Source organism: Thermobia domestica, chromosome 1 (genome assembly GCF_964235325.1).
Source record: "Thermobia domestica chromosome 1, izTheDome1.hap1.1, whole genome shotgun sequence".
Lineage (NCBI taxonomy): Eukaryota > Metazoa > Arthropoda > Insecta > Zygentoma > Lepismatidae > Thermobia > Thermobia domestica.
The window spans coordinates 394387294-394408941 of record NC_137454.1 but is presented as its reverse complement, the minus strand read 5'-3'; the positions used below and the strand labels follow the sequence as shown (position 1 = coordinate 394408941).

The 21648-nt window shown below is 34.7% G+C and overlaps 1 protein-coding gene and 1 long non-coding RNA gene across 4 annotated transcripts in view; one reads left to right on the top strand and one right to left on the bottom strand.

Moving 5' to 3' along the window:
- The window catches only part of LOC145665330 (uncharacterized), a 116000-nt gene that overhangs the window by 1161 nt on the left and 93191 nt on the right, over positions 1–21648 (top strand). The window lies entirely within an intron of this gene.
- Positions 1–21648, bottom strand: part of LOC145665324 (uncharacterized) — a 146422-nt gene that overhangs the window by 51702 nt on the left and 73072 nt on the right. Inside the window, exon 8 of the mRNA XM_081732625.1 lies at positions 9285–9404. Coding sequence (XP_081588751.1) covers positions 9285–9404 — 120 coding nt within the window. The remainder of the gene's footprint in view (positions 1–9284; positions 9405–21648) is intronic.

The window sequence follows — 21648 nt, the reverse complement described above, 5'->3', positions numbered from 1 at the left end:
ACATATTTCAGCGTCAGTTTTACCATACAGCATCCATTTTCAGATTTACAAAGAAAATAATTTTCTTTTAGTTTCTCAAAATCTACGCAGGAGCTTTTACACCTACGCATAACATTTTATTCAGCTTAATCAATTGGTGTATATCTCATCTTTGAACTATTTTTTCGTTTTCTTTTTTTTTTCGTTAAGCGTTAATAACATTGCAAAATTATTATTCCAGGAATAGCATATCACTGGCTGCGAACTAAGTACAATTCCTAAGTTAAAGGACCTATCCAGTTTGCCATAAGCATCAGACTGTGTCACGTGATCAGGTCAAAAGTCACGTTGCTTCCTAACTCATGTCTAGAGATTCCAAATCCAGATGTGAGATATTTCAAGCACGTAACCTCCGCGTGAGGCGCCCTGAGTAATTCGAAGAAGATGCATATACTTTATCAATATTATTGATTTTACTCAAACAACTTGACTTTTGACAATGTTCTATCCATATTAACCTTACGTGCTATACATCGTTTTTGAGCTCTTCATTATGTCTGCCATAAGCATTCAATTAGCCATCTCTTTATTATAGCTTTTGAGATATGTAGACGACTTCATTTATTCATTGATTTTCCATTGGCTTTAATGTTCATATTTCGTGATTTTTTTACTATGTTATATCCATTTTAGAACAATTTCTTTTTTGAATGTAGAATCTACATAGTCTCTTCTATCTTTAAGCTGAATTTCAGCCATCTCCCTCTTTTGGTGTTTGAGATAAGTGGAGGAATTATTTGTTTTTCATTGACTTTCCATTGACACTAATGTTAATGTTTCGTGCTTTTTGAGTATATTCCATCCATTTTAGGAAAATTTGCTTCTCGAATATACAATCTACATAGTCTCTTCTACATTTGAACTGAATTTCAGCCATGTCCCGCAAAGTCTGTTCACATCATTGCGACCGGATGGGCCCTTTAAAAAAGATCACCAGAATGTGACATTAACAGTGGGGAAATTGATAAATTAGCAGTTGTGATCACAGAAAAGGTAAAACAAAAATTACTACAAGAAGTACAGAAAACACTCATTCTAAGCAAGCTAGAAAAGAATAAGAGATCTGTTCGATTAGATTTCAGAATTTAAACAAACTAAGAAGACGTATAGGTTTCCATTGTATTCTTATCCTTGCATGAACATGTGCTCAAATCAAACGAAGGTTTACTGTAAAACTAACAGATTTCTTCCCTTGTATTAAACTGAATAGCAAGTCGATATTTCGTTTGATTCAACATCTCAAGTAGTGCCAAATTTCAATCACAAAGCATTATATAGGAAAAGAATACATCTAAAATAACTACAACAATGAAAGTAATGTTCAAATAAAATATTTTTTTAATGCAATTTCATTGCTCATTTGAGTTATACCTGAAGTTTAAGCTGCGTTAACATTTCTTCTTTAGTAAAATACTAATAACATACTATTTTGCTAAAGTGAATATTACATTTGTTGAACATAATTCGGAACACTTTTTTTTTCTGTTCCCAAATTTTGCCCCAATTAAGTCTGATAACAGAAACTGCTACTGAAGAACGAAACAAACATATAATAGTGTGCTCTATTTTATACAGCTGTAAATTGAGTGTTGGTATATATAAATACAGGGTGTTTCAAAACAGCACCGACAACGTTTGGGAGGTGTTCCCAGACACCAAGATAGGACAAAAAGTATAGACCAATTCGCGTGCATAAATGCTTCCTTTCCGAGTTATAGGCTGCCGAAAACATCAAAAAATGAACTTTAAAGGCCCATAGCTCAAATACTATGGGACCTACCGTATCGGAACTTCACTTAGGAACTAATATGTGCACTATCCAAAAATACTCATCAACTACCTCTATAAAATTTGTTGCGGAAGTACCGCAGGATTTAGAAACACGTATTTTTGGATAGTGCACATATTAGTTCCTAAGTGAAGTCTTGACCCGACTACGGTAGGTTCCATAGTATTGGAGCTATGGACCTTTAAAGTTCATTTTTTCCATGTTTTCGGCAGTTTATAACTCCGAAAGGAAGCATTTATGCACCCGGGTTGATCTATACTTTTTGTCTTATCTTGGTGGCAGGGATCACCTCTCAAACGTTGTCGGTGTTGTTTTGAAACACCCGATATATATATATATATATATATATATATATATATATATATATATATATATATATATATATATATATATATATAATAGAAAAAATAATAATATCAACTCCATGCAATTTTATGCTTTCACAAGGTTTAATAAGAAGTTTCTACATGAACATACAATGAAATATATATAATTTAAAAGAAATTTTATGCAGAATGCAAATTAAGTTACAAAAGTTACTTATATCTACAGCAAGGGATGATATTTTACAAAATGTAACAGCCATTGTTAACGGAAGTTAAATTTAGGTTTATACAAAAATGACTTGACTTGACCTAATACTTAATTGAATATCCACGCGATTTGGTAACTACATTGCACAGTTTTGGTACTTCACTAAGTTTTGCAATGTTTCTACTTGAATGCAATGTTGCCAGACGCATTTATTGCTCCAATTAACTGACTTCTTGTTGTAAGTGTCTTTGCATGAGCCATAACCTTCAAATCACGCCGGAAATTTTTCAATAGTGTGTAAGTCCGGCGAATTACTCGGTCGAGGAAGTATACATACCGTAAGGAAATACAATCTTTGAGCTTAACGTCCCACGATTATGCCCGTTAGGTTAAGGGAGACGGAGATTAAGGTTCGTTTAAAGGGACAAATTTTGCCGATAGATGTCACTACAGTCTTCGTATCTCTCTCATGTATTTTTTACCTTTCACGAAAATTCACGATTTCTCTTACAAATTTCAAACTAAAGATTTCAAATTTTTCCAGAAGGAACTTTATAACCCATCGAAGACAGCAATCCGTGCCGATTTTTTATTTAGAATTTTCTTGATTGTTGAAATGGTTTGTTTGTTGAAAGGGATATCCAAACCTTTAACAATATAACTCCTTCAACAATGAAGGAAATTCAAAATAAGAAATCGGCACGGATTGTTGCCTTCGATACGTTATCAAGTTCCTTTATTAAAAATTTGAAGTCTCTAGGTTGAGATTTGTAAGAGAAATTGTAAATTTTCGTGAAAGGTAAAAAATACATGAGAGAGATACGAAGACTGTAGTGACATCTATTGGCAAAACTTGTTTCTTTATACCAACCTTAAGCCAAATGAATGATGATGGAATTATTGGTGAAATGAAAATGTGGGGAAAACGGACCTATGAGGAAATTTACGGACACGATGTTGTCCACCACAAACTTACTTGGATGGGGACCAGAGCTAGGCACCCTACCACTGAGACACCGTGCCTCCTCACATGCCGTAAAAACAGAATACAATCTTTTATAACCCTGGCACGGTGGCAACGGGGCAGGATCGTCTTGAAAAATAAAGGGTTCGCCATTGCATAAATCTCTTCGCAAATGTATAACTTTAATCTGAAGGATCATTTTGTATGTTTGTGTATTAACATCACCACAAGTAAAGATTCAACCGACCCCGCTGGAAGAAAAAATTCCCAAGTCATGACACGTATAGGGTACTTCGAGGTGTTAACAGTACACGCAGAACTAAGTACTTCACCAACACGCAATACACTCTGGCACGTGAATCATTTCCATAAATGTTGATTTTTGTCTCATCACTGAACAGTATTTTGCGTCATTGTTCATTAGTCCAATACTTTTGAGGCACACACATTGTGCGTTGTTTTTGTGTCAAGCATGGCTTCGTGAAAGCCATGTGTAAACACAAACCGATGGATTTCAACTTGTTTTTCACTATACATGAACAAACACTGACACCAGATGATTCCCGGCAACTCGCTGCGAGATCTTCCGACGACTGAAATCAGTCTGCAAGACACAATCGCCGCCATGTACTGTTCTGTCTAGGAGAGGATTTCACTTTTCGACCACATCTTCCAATTCTTCCATTTTTATGCACCCCGCTTGCCGACTCTTAGCCAACTACCTACTTATCGTGCTTTTATGCACTTTCATAATCCACTCAATTTTAGCATTGGTTTTGTCATACTCAATGTTAGAATTTTGCTGGTCTTTGTCAGTTATGTTATGCCTTTTTCCCATTCTATTGCCAACGTAAATTAATTGCACGACTTTTCTTCTAAAATGCACTCAGTATAAACATTAATGAAAGAAAAACAGAATTTTTAGGATATACATTTTGAATTTTAAATCTGACAAGTTTCACTACAAAACAACAACTTCCAACACTCCGTGTAATTCTGAACATCTGCATAATGAGAATAGACAGAAGAATAGAACTGCATGATTGAGGGATTGATTAAATAATCGAGCGCGGACCTCAGAGTAAGACAGACTTGGTCGCTCATGAAATGAATATTCGCAAAGGCTCATTTGTGTTTCACTTACGTCACATTTTGTAAAGTAAGTTGCATTGTTGCAGATATAGGCTACTTCTGTAACGTAATTTCCATTCTGCATAATATTTCCTTTAAATTTATGTACATTTCATTGTACGTTTATGCTTACTTATGTAGAAACTACTTATTAAACCTTGTAACGCACAAAATTACATGGAGTTACTATAATTTTTTTCCATTACTATATATACACACAGTGCGTCCCACTAGCTTTCGAACCCGAAAAAAACGTTATAATTTCCGAACAAATGTACATAAGAAAATGAAATTCACAATACACGTACCTTGTTTCATGCTAAACATGAGAAAGGGTTGAACAGAAGCGCACACGTCAAAACAAAGACGATAGGTGGCGCCAGGGGAAGTGCTGCTTGGCGTGGTGCGCGTGCGTTAGTGTGACTCGAGTCGCTGCATCGCGAGGATGGTTCTGTACACCGTACAGGAACGCGTGTTCATTGTTTAAAAATATTGGATATCGGGATCGTATCAGACCGTTCAACGTGAATTTTGCCGTGAATTTGGATGCCGTAAAGGACCATCGAAATCATCAATACATCATTTGGTAAATAAGTTCGAAACAACAGGAACGTTGCTTACGGGATATGGAGGCGCGCGACCACGGATGTCCGAGGAGACAGTACAGAATGTGCGGCAACGGCTTTTGCAGTCCCCTAAGAAGAGCCTGCGTCGATTATCACAAGAGGTAGGGATGTCAAAGTCAACCATGCAAAGAGCTACCAAAAGAGCCAAGCTGTTCCCATATCGCGTTACAGTCGTCCAGGAGTTCAAGACTACAGACTGGGAAAAGCGCGTGATGTATTGTCGTTGGTTGCAAGCTTTGTTGCATGACAATCCAGGAATCCTAGACTATACTTGGTTCACAGATGAAGCTTGGTTCCATCTCTCCGGTTATGTGAACTCGCAGAATACTCGGGTGTGGGCCGCCGAAAATCCGCATGTGTACCATGAGATTCCACTTCATCCCTTGAAGGTGGGAGTTTGGTGTGCAATTTCCCGACAGCGTATCATTGGAACCATCTTCTTTGAAGATATTGTAAACACACAAGTTTACTTACACATCTTCAGTGAATTTGTGAATCAGCTGGAAGATCAAGAACTGCGTCGCGGTTATTTCCAACAAGACGGAGCAACATGCCATACTTCCAACGTGGCCATGGCAGAAATTGAGTCCTTTTTTGGTGACAGGATAATCTCCAAAGGATTGTGGCCGCCAAGATCCCCGGATTTGTCACCACCTGATTTCTTCTTATGGGGTTTTCTTAAAGGTTGTGTCTACAGAAACAACCCACGATCACTGCAAGAGTTGCGAAACATTGAGAATGCAATTCATGAGATCACACCGGAGACTCTACATCGGACTTTTCACAATATGGAACGCCGTGTAGAAACATGTCTTGACGTCCAGGGAGGACACTTTCAGCATCTGCTGTGACGGTCATGTATTCAGCATGAAACAAGGTACGTGTATTGTGAATTTCATTTTCCTATGTATATTTGTTCGGAAATTATAACGTTTTTTTCGGGTTCGAAAGCTAGTGGGACGCACTATATATATATATATATATATATATATATATATATATATATATATATATATATATACAGGGTGTTTCAAAACATCGACAACGTTTGGGAAGTGATTCCTGACACCAAGATAAGACCAAAGGTAAAGACCAACCTGGTTGCACAAATGCTTCATTTCGGAGTAATAGGCTGCCGAAAACATGAAAAAACGAACTTTAAAGGTCCATAGCTCCAAAACTATGGGACCTACCGTAGTCGGGTCAAGACTTCCCTTAGGAACTAATATGCGCACTACCCAAAAAAATCCATGTTTCAGAATCCTAAGGTACGCAGCATTTTTGCAGAGGAAGTTTGGCTGCAGACATATAATTTGAAGTACTCACCAACTACCTCTACAAAAATTGTTGCGGAAGTACCGCAGGATTCTGAAACATAGATATTTGGGTAGGGCACATATTAGTTCCTCAGTGAAGTCTTCACCCGATTACGGTAAGTTCCATAGTTTTGGAGCTATGGACCTTTAAAGTTTAATTTTCCATGTTTTCGGCAACATATAACTTCGAAAAGAAGTATTTGTGCACCCAGGTTGGTCTACAAAAATTTGTCACAGTATTTTGGTAATAAGATTCCTCACATTAAAATAAGAAAAAGTCCATATGGACATAGTTTCGTAATTATAGGGTGCCGAAAACGTGAAAAAGCGAACTATAAAGGTCCATAGTTCCACTACTATAGAACCGATCGCAGTTGGGTCAAAGCAATACTAATGAACTAATATGTGAAATATCCAAATATCCATCTTTCAGAACTTCCGGTACTTGCACAATCATTTTCAGAGAGGCTGTTTGGGAGTACTTGATCACTTTCCACCTATCTCTCTAAAAAATTTGTGTGCAAGTACTGGAACATTCTTAAACATGGATATTTGGATAGTTCACATAAACTTTTTGAAACATCTTAAAAACCTTGGGTGGAGGTATGGAAAATTGACCTATTAACCTTGTCCTCCTACAACATGGTAGTGAAACCGATATTTTCTCCGAAATTCGGTGTTGCCAAGAAATTCAAGCTAGCTGACAATTTTCGACCAGAGGGGTGAGTGCGTATTCCTCTCTGTCACTTGAGAAAGGTTTTGGCGAAAAAGAAAAAAAAAAAAAAATAGCGTGGAAACTCCGAATGGTTTGTGTTGTTTTGTTATTTGACACTTTGAGTGGAAAAATCTTCCTTCTTCCTTTGGAGAGGAACAAAATTCGAACTGGACGGCAGCTCTCGGCAAAAATAGGGGGTGAGCAAAAGCTGATCTTCTCCGTCATATGAATATGGAATGGAATGTCTCAAATGTTTTGGCGAAGAAAAAAGTAGTCTGGAAACTCCGAGTGCTTGATGTTGCTGTTATTTGACACTTTCAACCTGCTTTCAACAGAATATTTCTTTTTCCATTGAGAAGGAATGATCTATTGTTTATTTCCCCCTTCTCTATATAGAAAGAAAGAACCCAATGTGTAAGCCATTAATCACAGTGTAATGGGGACCAAAGCTATGGCAACGTCGTTGAACATAAGTTAAGTTACAATGTCACTAGTAAGAGGATATGATTGTTCGGACAGTTCCGATTACCACCCACTAAGGTTTTTAAGATCCTGCCAGTTCTCTACCAGTTCCTCAGTGATGTATTGACCCGACTACGATATGTCCCATTGTAGTGGAGCTATGAACTTTTAAAATTCACTTGTTTCACGTTTTCGGCATCCTATAGCTCAGAAACTATCAAGTTTTGAGCACAGGCCCATATGACTTTTTTTTCTTATTTTGATGTAAGGAATCAGCCCAAAATTTTGAGACACATTTTTCTAACACCCTATATATTGGTAAGTATGCAAGTAATTTCGAAATCGAGGCTCCTACGTAACTGCCTTGTTTCGATTGACTATACACAGTGTACTGAACATGACAGGACAATGTTGAGGAAGTATCTACAGGGTGTCCCAAAAGTAACTAGGTGACTTTAAAACTTAGTAACTTTTAAATTTTTTTCCAGATATAAATATTTGTTTTCCTTTCAGATTTGAAGAGATTGAAGACATGGAGAGATTCAGTATCGAACAAAAAGTCGCAATTATGGCACTTGATTTGAACCAACGATCAATTACTGTGACTCAAAGAGGCTATCACAGACGCTTCAATATACGAAATGCACCGTCAGAGATGATTATATATGCAACCTGATTACTAGCTTCTGATAACAGGGATCTGTAACTGACCTGCCTCGAACAGAGGACAACGGTCTTCCAATAAAGCAAGATCGTCAGAAGCTGAAAATGTCAGACACCATAAGTATATCTTTAAATAATAAAAGGACTTAATAAATTACGATCTCTTTCTTTGTTAACTCTTTTTGTAGAATATATTTCTTTAAAAAAAGAAGTTAATGAGTTTTCAGATCACCTAGCTGCTTTTGGGACACCCACTTACAATAAATGGAACAAAATAGTTCTAACAAACGTGAGTCTAAAAAATATTCGTTTATAACAAGAGACGCGAAAATTTTCGGAAGGGAAGAAGATCAAAAAGGAGGTGTGCTACTTATCTAAAGCGCAAATTTATAGTAGAATTTATATGTCCACCAACACTGTTATTGATCGCTGCATAAGGGAATTATCATTGGAGGGCATCTATTTTCAATTGAGAATCATTTGTGTAACAGGCATTGAAATAGAAATGATACTGGAAGTTCAAATAGAATTGGATGGGATACTTTGATTTTTCCCTTAGTCGCATCTATGTAACATTAGTATGCTCATTTGTTTTCAGAGAAATCGACGCTGAGTTGTATGGACAAGTACTACCCTCAAATTCAGGTTAACGAATATAAATGAGAGTCACGGCTTCGAGATGCCTTCAGAACACTTCACATCAACATTGGTAATTTAATCTCTTGTTTGATGAGATTACGGGGCGCATTCAGTAAGTAACTTTCCCACGCGTCCGATAACTAAAAAACCGTATCTTGCGCGAAGCGACTGCGTACACGTGAGAGAGTAAGGTCCTAGCATGGCGCATGCGCCAGCGGAAGTTCCCTAGTGCTCTCAGTAGCGTCGTGGCAACGGTTGAAGATGGAAGGCCGCCTCGCCTCTAAATTATAAACGATATTTCTTTCGATACGTCTTTTCAAAACTTCCTTGTTCCATTTGCTATAAAAGAATCACCATCCAAAATATGTCCCATCATATTCAGCACACTGTATATAATAAATCTTACCTTGTACTGATGTCTCGCATGCGCTTCGCTTTGCAGGTGGACTATTTTTAGTCCGTAGCCCATCAGACACTTTCAATTCTGGAAGGGAAGAAAGTGTACTGGCTTGGCGCCTAACATCAGCTGCAAATACGAAAATAAATTTTACACTAATATATACGATTACACATTAAGAGAGGCTGGTTCTATCGCCATTTTCGTTCTACAGAGACTATTTAGGGACTAATACACGTAACAAACACAAAATTAACTTTTGTTGTGCACACATGATCCTTGCAACAATGGAAGCTTTACTGTTAAGTAAATTACAACATTAACATCATCTCTAGCGAAGTTTGCAACAGTTATTTATTTATTATTTTTATAATTACTTCATGAAGCATTAAATAAATTTATTAGCTTAGCCTAACCTTGGTATACGTCTATCATTTAATAATATAGCGGAAATTTTCAATGCAGAGTTTTGAGTTCAAGAAAAGTTTCGGAGTGGTTCTGCCAAAATTCTGCATTGAAAAATTCGTTCAGTATTCGAAGCAAAATTCTTGCTGCATGTTATATGAGAGTAATGGTTCTGCAATCTTCACATATCTCTGAGTTCGATTTTTTTTAGCTATTAGTATCATGATTACCTTCTGCAAATCTTTTGGCCACTTTCCTGTTTCATATATTTCATTGCAATGTCAGAACAATTCTTTCTTGCTCTTGTCTCCCATATCGTTAATAAACTCGATTGGTATATTATCTATCCCGCTTGTCTTTCCATTCCTAATCTCAGATATAGCTTTTTTAAATTCATCCCGAAGAATACTAAATCTTGCATCATCCTCGCGCACTTCATTTTCTATTTGAACACCTTGGCCATACAGTCTACTCATATAAGTCCTCAACATTTTCTTTCCATCTTCCTAAGACTTCTTTTCTCTCTGACTATCTTCCCATTTTATTTTCTATAGTCCTCGTAAAACTCCAAAGGTCTACAGATTTCACCTCCTTGTACATTTCCTCACACTTCCCCAACTCTTTCTAATTCTCATTCATAAAAAATGTCCCTTATATCGTCATCGTCACCTTCTGTTGGGACATGTGCATTTCGAATAATAATAAGACACAACCATCTCTTAAGAGTAACAAAGGAAAGTCTATTATTAACAAATTCAACACTTTTAATTATTGATATTATCAGTTTGTGAACGGAAAACCCTGTTTCTAGTTGGTGATTTGATTTGTATTTCCTTCCTCATAAAGAATGTAAAATTTCCCGTCTGCAGTGTTACCTTCTCTTCCCATCTAACTTCCTGAACTCCTACCAGATCCATCTTATATTTCCTTCATTACGATTTTAACGCGCCTGCTTTATAAAGACTTCTTATATTCTATGTTACAAATCTCATGTCCGTTTTACTTTGTTGAGGTCAAGTCAATTTATCACTCCCCATCTGAAGCTTTTCTGAATGTTTCTGAACAAGCGTCTTTTTTTTTACAGGATCGGGCTGTTGACCTCACGTCATAACTCTAAGCTGGAGGACTATTCCCTGTCGTCTGTCCGCGACTGCTTATTCAGTATATTCGCAGCTAATCTCTACATTTACAGGCTTTCTCCTCGATCCACAACCTAAGAACGCGCCATGCCATGGTGACAGGAACCTACATTTATATTTTACACAAAATTACAATGTCAATTTTTTTTTTAATATTTTGTGAATATATGGAAAACTGACATCTTCTGCACTTACTTGAATATCCTCTAATTTTGGCAAACATCACATTCTAAGAAGCTTACCAATCATTCACGGACAAAAAGTAAAGCTTCGATCCCAGAGCAAGGTTAACTTTGGAATCTACACTTAAAACATTAATAAAATTACGTACATGATGTCATGTCAGCAGTTATTTTCCCACTTTAGGGTAGCTTATTCTCAATGCAACTCATTTTATTAAATATATATCATGATTTAAATAAATAGTCATTAGTAATTCTGTAAAATTCATACCATTTTCTTAATATATACAGTTGGTAATCAAAATAATGGAAACACTTGAAGGAAGGTAAGCTCGCTCTGAAGTAAGCTGAAGCACGCCATATATGTTTACACAAAGGAATTCAGGTCTTTTTCGAATATCTGCAATGTCGGTTCTCATGAAGATAGTGCAATGAAAATCGGGTATATTACTAACCTGGACCAGGTCATGTCCTACATACAATGTCAACGTTTAATTTCAAACCGTTTTTACGGGATAAATGTTGTGAAAACATCAAATTTTGGCACTAAGTGACTCAGTTATCAACACAAATCGGTAAGTCCTGTAAAGATTAAAATTTGGCACAAAGTAAGATTTGTGATACAAGGAAAAAATTCGAAAACCTGAACATTCGACGGAAAGGGGGGTGTTGATTATACGGGCATGGACAAAATTACACATAGTTACGTGGCTTATTGCAATGATTCAAAATCTATACAGTACTTCCTGTACATGTGAAAACTTGAAATTGGACACAAATGTAGGATTTGTCATACAAAAATCCAAAAGCTGGAAATTTCTCCTTAAGGAGCAAAATTAGAAAATAATGGCAAAATTACATATTTTTACGTCACTATATTACAACGATTAAAAATCTAAAGGGGAATTCCTGTAGATACAGATAGTTTAAATTTGGCACAAATGATGGATTTATGATACAAAGAAGAAGAAAAAAAACTAAAAAATTTGCTTAAAGGGAGAAAACATCAGGGGGCAAAAGCAAAATTACAATTTATTACGTTACTTATGACAGTCTGAAAACCTGTATGTACTTCCTGTAAGAATGGAAACTCTAAATTTCCCCTTCAATGAAAAAAACTTAAAGGGGTAAAAGGTAAAAATTACATATTGCCATATCACTTACGAAAACGATTCAAAATCTATGAAGTACTTCCTGTAAACATGGAAACATCAAATTTGATACAAATGTAGTTTTCGTTGTATAAATAAAGGGAAAGATCTAAGAACTTCAAATCCTGCCTTGCAAGAGGAGGGAGGATTAAGAGAGCACGGGCAAAATCACATACTAAATACGCAACTTGTGAGAACAATTAGAAATTTATGTCGTCCTTCCTATAAATATGGAAATTTTAAATTTAACCCAAGTGTAGGATATAGGCTGCAAGTAAAGAAAAAAATGGGAACATGAAAAAAAGATCTCTCTTCAAGGGGTTAAAGTTAGGGAAGTATCGGAAAAGGATTGAATATTCATCACTAATTAATACACGCTTACACTAATGATCTATCTGCCGCTTTACACGGTGGAAAGATCATTCTAAAAACTTTTAAAGAGTATTGATATCCTACCAGAAACCTAAATGTGAAGAACAGAGCCAAGTTCTTGTAATAGTTATCACTTCGTTCGGCCAGAAAAAGAATAAAGATCTGAAACAATGTTCCAGATTCTATTGAAAAATCCGAAAATAAAATTTGCAAATCTAGTGATGAGAATAACTTGTCAAGTAAAAGCCTTGCGATACAATATTGTATAGAATTTGTTCTTAGCTCTAAAATTGCAAACCTCATTTTTCGATTTTTCAAATTTCAACAGAAATTTGCGTAGTTTCAGAATACTTACAAAGAAGCTTTCAATTCTATCTAAGATAAAATAAAGAAGGGTTTGAACTTATAGTGAACTTCAAACTCAATTTGTAAATATTAGAGAAAAAGCTTTCAAGGCAAATGTGTATGAATAGTGTAAAGGAAAATGTGATTTTTTTTAAAAAAACCTTGTCTCCCTAATTTTACTTATGGAAGGGAAAACTTAGAGTTTGGAAATCTGACACGATGCCAAGTTCTATTGAAATCCGAAAATTGGAAAATGAATTTTGAAACATTAGAACCAACAAGTTCTATACAGTATCGTCTCGTGAGGCTTTTGTTTAGCAGCTTACTCTAAGCAATGAAGTTGCTATTTTCATTTTTTCATTTTCGGATTTTCACAGAACTTGCCATTGTCCTAGGTCACTTTTTTTTTGGGCGGGGGGGCGGGGGACGAAGTGATAAATATGAGAATTTGCTTCTACTTTTCATATTTATATCTTTAGTAAGATTCAATTTACCTTATTAACACGGCGTGTGAAACCATAGTTAGCGTATTCAATAGCTCACATTTGTCGTGGAATGGATATGAATGGTTTTCAGGGGAATAATGTACTATTTCTCATGCAAAAAAGCACTAATTTCCACCAGCGAGAATGAAGAAGGAAATTTGCTCCGGAGTCTGAGCTTCAGAATTGACCACAGATATTTGATAATATTGAGTTTTGAGGATGCACAACGATCCCTATTCCACTGAGGTATCTGTTTTGTCTACTATTGCTTACCGCTGATGTTTTGCCATGAGTTCTGTAAACTGTCAACACCTTAGAGACTGTTCTTCGTGACACACCTAGCATACTGGCCACCTTAGATCCACTTGCGCACCCATAATTTGGACACAGTTAGCACACCGGCCACTTTCGATCCACTTGCGTATCCATAATTTGGATATACCTAGCACACTGGCCACCTAGATCCACTTGCACACCCATAACTTGGCTTCTTCAAAAGCCTTAGAGGTATACCTATTTTGCATCATTTTCTCTGCTCACCTCAATAGATGCTTCCGTTCTACCTTCCTGGCGTATTACAGTCAACCATACGCTGTACACGCATCCTTAGTGCTACTATTTCCCTACATTTTACGTATTTCAATTATATTCGTGTACAAAGTAAAATTAAAATTTGAAGAATATAACGATCTGGAACAGAAAAAGTACTGCGAGAAAGAACATTGTTATTTCATAAAGTTACAACTAATATTTCTCAGATGATAAGATGATCGAAACTGTTACCTTCTATTTCATAAAATTTTTAACATCGCTTTTTATTTTATTTATTTATTTTGTGAAAATGGTGCGAATTTTACTTAAAATTGTTCTTAACCTAAAAAGAAAATCTGATTTTAATAATTTTAACACTTATATAACTATTATAACATTTCAGATTTTAAAATCATCTTGTTTTTCAAATAATTAATATTTTTCTGACTAAAGTACAGTATGTACTTCTTTATTAAAATTAAAATAAGTCGCAACAGATTCAATAACGTAACGTTATCTTCATTAGACGTTAATTGGCATATATATATATATATATTCATATTAATGTAGGTAATGCAAACAGAATTTAATATTACGACGTTTATATTACCTACATTAATATGAACATATATATAGCTAGCTGATATATATGCCAATTAAAGTCTGATGAAGATAAGGTTACGTTATTGAAACTGTTGCAACTTATTTTAATTTTAATAAAGTAGTACATACTCTGGTCAGAAAAATATTAATTATTTAAGTAATAACTCCAGAGTCAAGATGGATTGAGTTACATCTTATTTTTGTATACCACATACGTAAAATCATAATAATGTACTATGACCTACGTATGTTGTTACTTTGAAGTTTGTCTCTTCTCCAGAGTGCTTCAAAAGATGAGAACTTTTAGAGGTAATTCCTTATGCGAGTATTAAGTATTCTCAGATATGTAACTTAAAGTCGACGAAACCAAACTAGATATACATATCGATGGTACTCTGCACTGCAGCTACCTCCTATCTCAAAAACAAAACACTACTTTACAGACGAACAAAAAGTTTGAAAAGTTGATTAGTTGAAAGTCAGCGACTTTTAACTAATTTCCAAATTTTTCAAACGTTTTTCTTCTTCTCCGGTAGTTTTTTTTTTATTATTATTATTATATAGATACAACTACAAGCGGAGTAAAAACACATAGTTTGTCAAACTGATTTACACCAAAAGTTTTCTGTGCAAATTCTAGCAGTGACACGTATCATATGAACCGAAAGACTGAAGGTGATACCAAACTGGCAAATACTAAGGTGACGGAGGGTGTTAAGTGTGAACCCGTAACGTCAACCGTCTCTAGCGCAATGATTTTTTCATTAATGACAGTCCAGACTTTTACAACACTCTTACTACGACTTCGTTGACTCGGAACAGCCTATTTCGAAATTCTTATTAAGATTAATAAGAATGACCTCTCAAAGTTACCTGTAAACTTTCAGAACACCTTGTAGAGAGATAACAGGAACACAACAGAAAACACTTGAATAAGGTTGATGGAATTGATAACAGCAAAGCTTTCATTGTTGTAACAATCAAATGAGTAATGCACAACAAAAGATACTTGGTTTTATTTCTATGGACCAATCACAAATAGCTTTACCACCTTGCTTGTTTGTCGTGGATTTTTCACACCTTATAAGTAACAACAAAATAACTTTCTTCAATTTTACGTATTTGATTACTTAGCAGTAAGTGCCATTCCTGTTCATTTTATTTCTATAATACACTTAGGAATGTATTCAAGAGACTCTTGCATAGGGGAAATACAAAAAGGATATTGCATACAACTGAGGTTGTTATTGAAATGAAATAAACTAGACGGCGGTTACTGGAAAGTAATCAAATATACCTTGATCCACAAAAGCTATCTTAATTGTGATCATTTGCAAGGCGTCCCAAACCCTTTTTAGTGAAGATTTACGTACTCACAAACAGAACGGAATTGTCCTTTTTCCTAACAACTGTGAAGAAAAGATTAACAATAAATAAATAAATAAGTAAATAAACAAAAACAAACTCTACGGTCCTTACTCATTGAGATCATATAAACAACTAGAGATGCCCTTCCCTATGCCGTGCTCTCGATTGTAGCGTTCGGCTTGAGATATCCTCTCCCAAGATGGCGTATTCCGCAAGTTTCAGTCAGCTGATATTCATAATAACCCTGCGAAACTTGCCAATTAGTAACATTTTGGTTCTTGTACCTTTTAGAAAATACTACACTTACTAATGGTACACATACGGTCGGCTAGTTATCTACACCTCTGTCATATATTGTATTACTTGTCATGTTTTTCAGCGCTCTGCTTTTGTGATATTTAACTAAGCTTAATCCCTCTAATGGTGCAGATGTAAGCGAAGAAAATCTGTGGAAGGCACACTTGGAACAATTGCCTAAAAATTACCGTATATTTTGAACAATATCAAATGCTACAACCCTTTACGTTATCCGCTCTTTGCTTTACGACCCTAAATCCAAAATTATTATTTTTAAAGGTAAATCGTAGCGCCTGTGATTTTTAACTAACAATTTCCACCGAAACAAAAATAATTACATACTATATACCAATATAAATTTTCAATTTGGTAGAACCGTCTGCTAAAGTGAACGTGAACCCATTTACAAATATATATTTTTTGCACAAAATATCAATAAATACCATGGGGCTTGTATGAGAGATAGGCCTATTGTTCCTTTTAACAGTGAGTGAGGATTATTTTATGCAGTAATTGCTATCATTAGCAATTTTTAACGTAAGCAAAATAGGCCTACTCCCTCCACAACCAAACAGTTGCCTTGCCAAGGTGTCACAGAACACTTGTACGTTACATAATTTTGGCAAAATTTCCAACAACTCGTAGTTCAATAAATAAGAAAACTTAATAATAGTTTGACAATTCTCTCGGTAGTAGTCTTTACGAGCCTTTTGACAGTGTGAATACAATGCATATGCCTAATCATCCAATGTTATTACAAGTACACAACCACATTATATTATTGACTGTTACAGGATAAAAAAGAAATAAAATGACTTACCTTTCACATATTATGAAACTCCAAAGAAGGTTGATTTTTTTCGTCGTACAATTTTTTCTAAGAACAAAGACAATCAACAATACAACAGACATAAATTACTACGGAGCCTTACGTAAAAAACACCTCTTTATCTTCTTCCAATATAGCGGATCGATTCGATATAAGAGAGTTCGATACCACCAAAGATCTCACATCAGGACATCTCTAGTTGTTTATATTATCTCAAAGTATTTACTCGATTAAATACTTAACACACACAATGGGAGAACAATTCTTAAAGTTTTAAATACCTGTCTGAATAGTTAGTTTTATTGAAGGAAGCTATAGGATGGATCTTTTATATTTAGAACAGGAAACACTTTTCGTATTTACTATACAGGAATTGAATATCAAAACAACGAACTGTTTGAGGCCTTCTCTAGTCCCTTTATCAATGTATGTTCTTGCGTTACGCTACCAAGTACACCATTGTGATAGTTTCTGTCCTTCCGTAAAAACCCATGCTTAAATAGAAAACTTTAGCAAAGACAAAAACAAGTAAAACTAATGAGAACTTCCTAAATACGTTGATTAGATATATCAAGAAGTAATATCACGTGCACATGAAGAAGTTTGCTTTGTTTGGTTTCAATACAGAAATTAGAATGGAGATGGAAGATATTATTGGGATGCTTAACTGATTACGTTTCTCCTATACAGGTGTTTCAAAACAACACCGACAACGCTTGTGAGGTTGTTCCTAAAACCAAGATAAGACAAGTAATAAAGACCATTTTCTTTCGGAGTTATAGGAAGCCGAAAACATGAAATAAATAAATAGATAAGTAAATAAATAAATAAATAAATAAATAAATAACTTTAAACCTGCATAGCTCCAATATTAAGGGACTTACCGTAGTCGGGTCAACGCCTCACTTAGGAACTAATATGTGCGCTATCCGAAAATACTTGTTTCAGAATCCTGAGGTACTTCCGCATCAATTTTTACAGAGGGAGTTTGGCTATAGGCATATAATTTGAAATACTCACCAATTATCTCTATAAAAATTGTTGCGGAAGTGCCGCAGGATTCTGACACATGGATATTTGGATAGGGCACATACTAGTTCCTAAGTGAAGTCTTGACTCGACTACGGTAGGTCCCATAGTATTAGAACTATAGACTTTCAAAGTTGATTTCTTTTATGTTTTCGGCAGCCTATAACTCCGAAAGGAAGCATTTGTTCATCCAGGTTGGTCCGTACCTTTTGTCTTATCTTCGTGTCGGGAATCACCTGTCAAACGTTGTCGGTGTTGTTTTGAAACACCCTGTATAATGATAAACGTAAAAACTGGAGGTTGATTTCTACCATTTAAGGTTTGAATATCATTTTGCATCACAATTGAAAGAAAAAAAGTTTTGGATTCGAACTTGGAATGGAAACAGTGAAAATTTCTTTTGTTTGTATTAGTACGGCCACCTATGAACTTACGCCGCTTGAGATGACTTATCGTACCTCGCATTTCAAAAAAGGTAATGACAGACTTCAACATCTAATAGTAGTTGTGTGAAGCTATACCCAAACTGTACATTTGTTGACGTTGATGTAAAGAGATCTTGCTTCACAAGACATGGGCTTCACCTAAATAAAATAGGTAAAGAAAAAATGGCAAAAACACTAGCAGACATGATACAAAATAAAACCAAACTGCAACCAATTCCTCTGCCATGGCATGAAATTAATTCCCCAATCATCTCTGATGGTCAGACCAATATGCCAGTAATGACCGATACAAATATCCAAGTATCAGCAATAAGTAACGATTCAAGTGCAAATGTAAAAAGTAAAGATTCAAGTGCAAAGGTTGTAAGCGACCCAAGTGCAAACTTTGGGAAGGGAGAAAAACAACAGAAACCAATGAGAAACAAAAAGCTTCCAAAAAACTTATCAGATGATTTTTTTAGTGATGATAAGCACAAACAAAACAAACCAAACATAATTCCAATAAAAGTCTATCACCAAAATGTGCAGGGGTGGAACATTCAAAAAAGGCTTATGTTAGAAATAGCGATGCTAGATGATTTACGTGATGTAGATATTATATGCTTAACTGAACACTGGCACAAGGTAAATGAAATAGAGTACCTACATGTAGAAGGTTTCAAATTACTAGCAAATTCATGTAGATGCCACATGAATAGAGGGGGGTCGTACATATTGGTTAAAGCAGGCTTGGATGCAAACAAAAATACGAAATTTGAAAATTTTAATGTAGATAAACATTTTGAAAGTAGCATAGTAGAATTATTGCAATTAAATTTAGCTATAGTATGTGTATATAGAACACCTGACGGTAACTTAGACTTATTCACAAACAAACTGGAAACAATTGTTAGATATTACCAAGGAAGAAGAAAATACGTAGCAGTAATAGGGGATATAAATGTTGATTTTTTGAAAACTGAAAAGATTGATTTTAAATTTAATGCTATGTTAGAAACGTATGGCTTAAAAGCAATCGTACGAACACCTACTAGAATAACCGAAAATAGCAAAACAGCAATAGATCAACTTCTGATAAATGACTTAATATTAAATAGTCATGCTAGGGTAGTAAACACTGGGTTTTCTGACCATCTCGGTCAACTTTTCACTATTAATGTACCAATAAATAAAAGTACGTCTTTAAAACGGGAACAAGAAAAAATACACGCATATAGGCGGAATTTCAATACAAATAATATTATGCACTTTAAAATGCTAATTAAAGATGAAAATTGGGAAGAAGTATTTTTGCACAATGACGTAAATGAAGCCTGGAACGTTTTTCTTGATAACTTTAGTTACTATTTCAATGTAGCTTTTCCCAAAAAGAGTGTTTCTTTACGAACAAAAGCTTCCAAACAATGGTGTACTCAGGGTATTAAAATTTCCAGTCAAAAAATGGAAATACTAAACTTGTTAAGGAAGGAAGGAAATACTACTGAAGCATTCGAAAAATATTACAAGAAATATAAAATATATATATAAACGTGTAATTATAGCAGCAAAAAAATGCACAAAGAAACTATAGTACAGCATTCGGATAATAAGACCAAAGCGTTGTGGTCATTAGTAAATAATGAATAAAAATAAATCAAACAAGAGAAAATATTACTGAAATAAAACACAATGATGAAGTAATTCATAACCCACAAATGATTTCAGACAAACTCAATTCTTATTACACAAATTTAAGTAGAACATATGACAAACACAAAAATAGCAACCAATTTGGGAAAGTTAACATAAGAAATAATCTAAATTCAATGTATATATATCCTGTAAATCTGACCGACGTAATTAAAATTATCAATCAAATGAAAAATAAATGGTCAGCAGGAATTGATGAAGTACCTCTTGCGCTTATCAAAAAAGTTGTAAACAGTTCTCTAGCTGAAGCTTTATGCTATTTAATAAACCTTTTCTTCCAAACAGGAGTATTTCCTGATAAATTAAAAGTTACCAAAGTCAAACCAACTTATAAAAAGGGAGATAAAATGGATATCAGTAACTATAGACCGATTTATCTTATTACAACATTTGCAAAAATATTAGAATTAGCAATGAACAAACAGGTTACACTGTATTTACAAAGTACTGGAACAATTTCAAAAGATCAACATGGATTTATTCAAGGAAAATCAACGGAAACCGCTATTTATCAATATCTGAATTACGTAAGCGAACTATTAGATAAAAGAAATAAGTGCATAGGATTGTTTTTAGACCTTACAAAAGCGTTTGACTTAGTGCCTCATAGAAAACTTTTATATAAAATAGAGAAATGTGGAATAAGAGGAGTAATAAGAAACTGGTTTCGTTCATATTTGACAGATAGAATGCAGGTGGTGGAAATAACTAGAGTAGATGGGAGAAATTCAAAATTAACTACTTTCACATCTACAATGAATAAAATAAAATGCGGCGTACCACAAGGATCAATTCTTGGGCCATTACTGTTTTTGATATATATATAAACGATCTCCCGGATAATTTAAACTTTGCAAAAGCCACATTATTCGCGGATGACACAAGTGTAGCAATAACAGGCGAAAACCATCAACGATTAAATACTAACATAAAAAACACCGTAAAACAGCTAACGAACTGGTTTGATCATAATAAGTTAATAGTAAATTCAGAAAAAACCTTGTCAATAAGCTTTAAATTAACAAACAACAATCTAGATAAAGGAAGTATAAAAATAGGAGAAAAGGAAATAAATCAAGTTAGTTCTGTAAAATTTTTAGGTGTACATATATCAGCAAATTTAAAATGGGATTATTATATAGAAAAAAATGCGAATAGTTTAAGAAAAATGTGTTTTGCCGTACAAACCATCAAAAATACTATAAACCGAAATACAGCAAAAATATTATATTACTGTTAATTAAATTAAATATTATATTATATCTTAAGATATGGATTAATATTTTGGGGAAATACTGTAAAACATAGATATATTTTTGATCTTCAAAAAAGAGTTGTACGAATCCTAGCTGGTGTAGGACCCCGAGAGTCCTGTAGGTAATATTTTAAAGAACTAGTTATACTACCTTTACCATGTTTGTATATATATTGCTTAATAGAATTTGTAAGATCCAATATAAATGAGTACACAACAAACGGTGACGTGCATGGATACAACACAA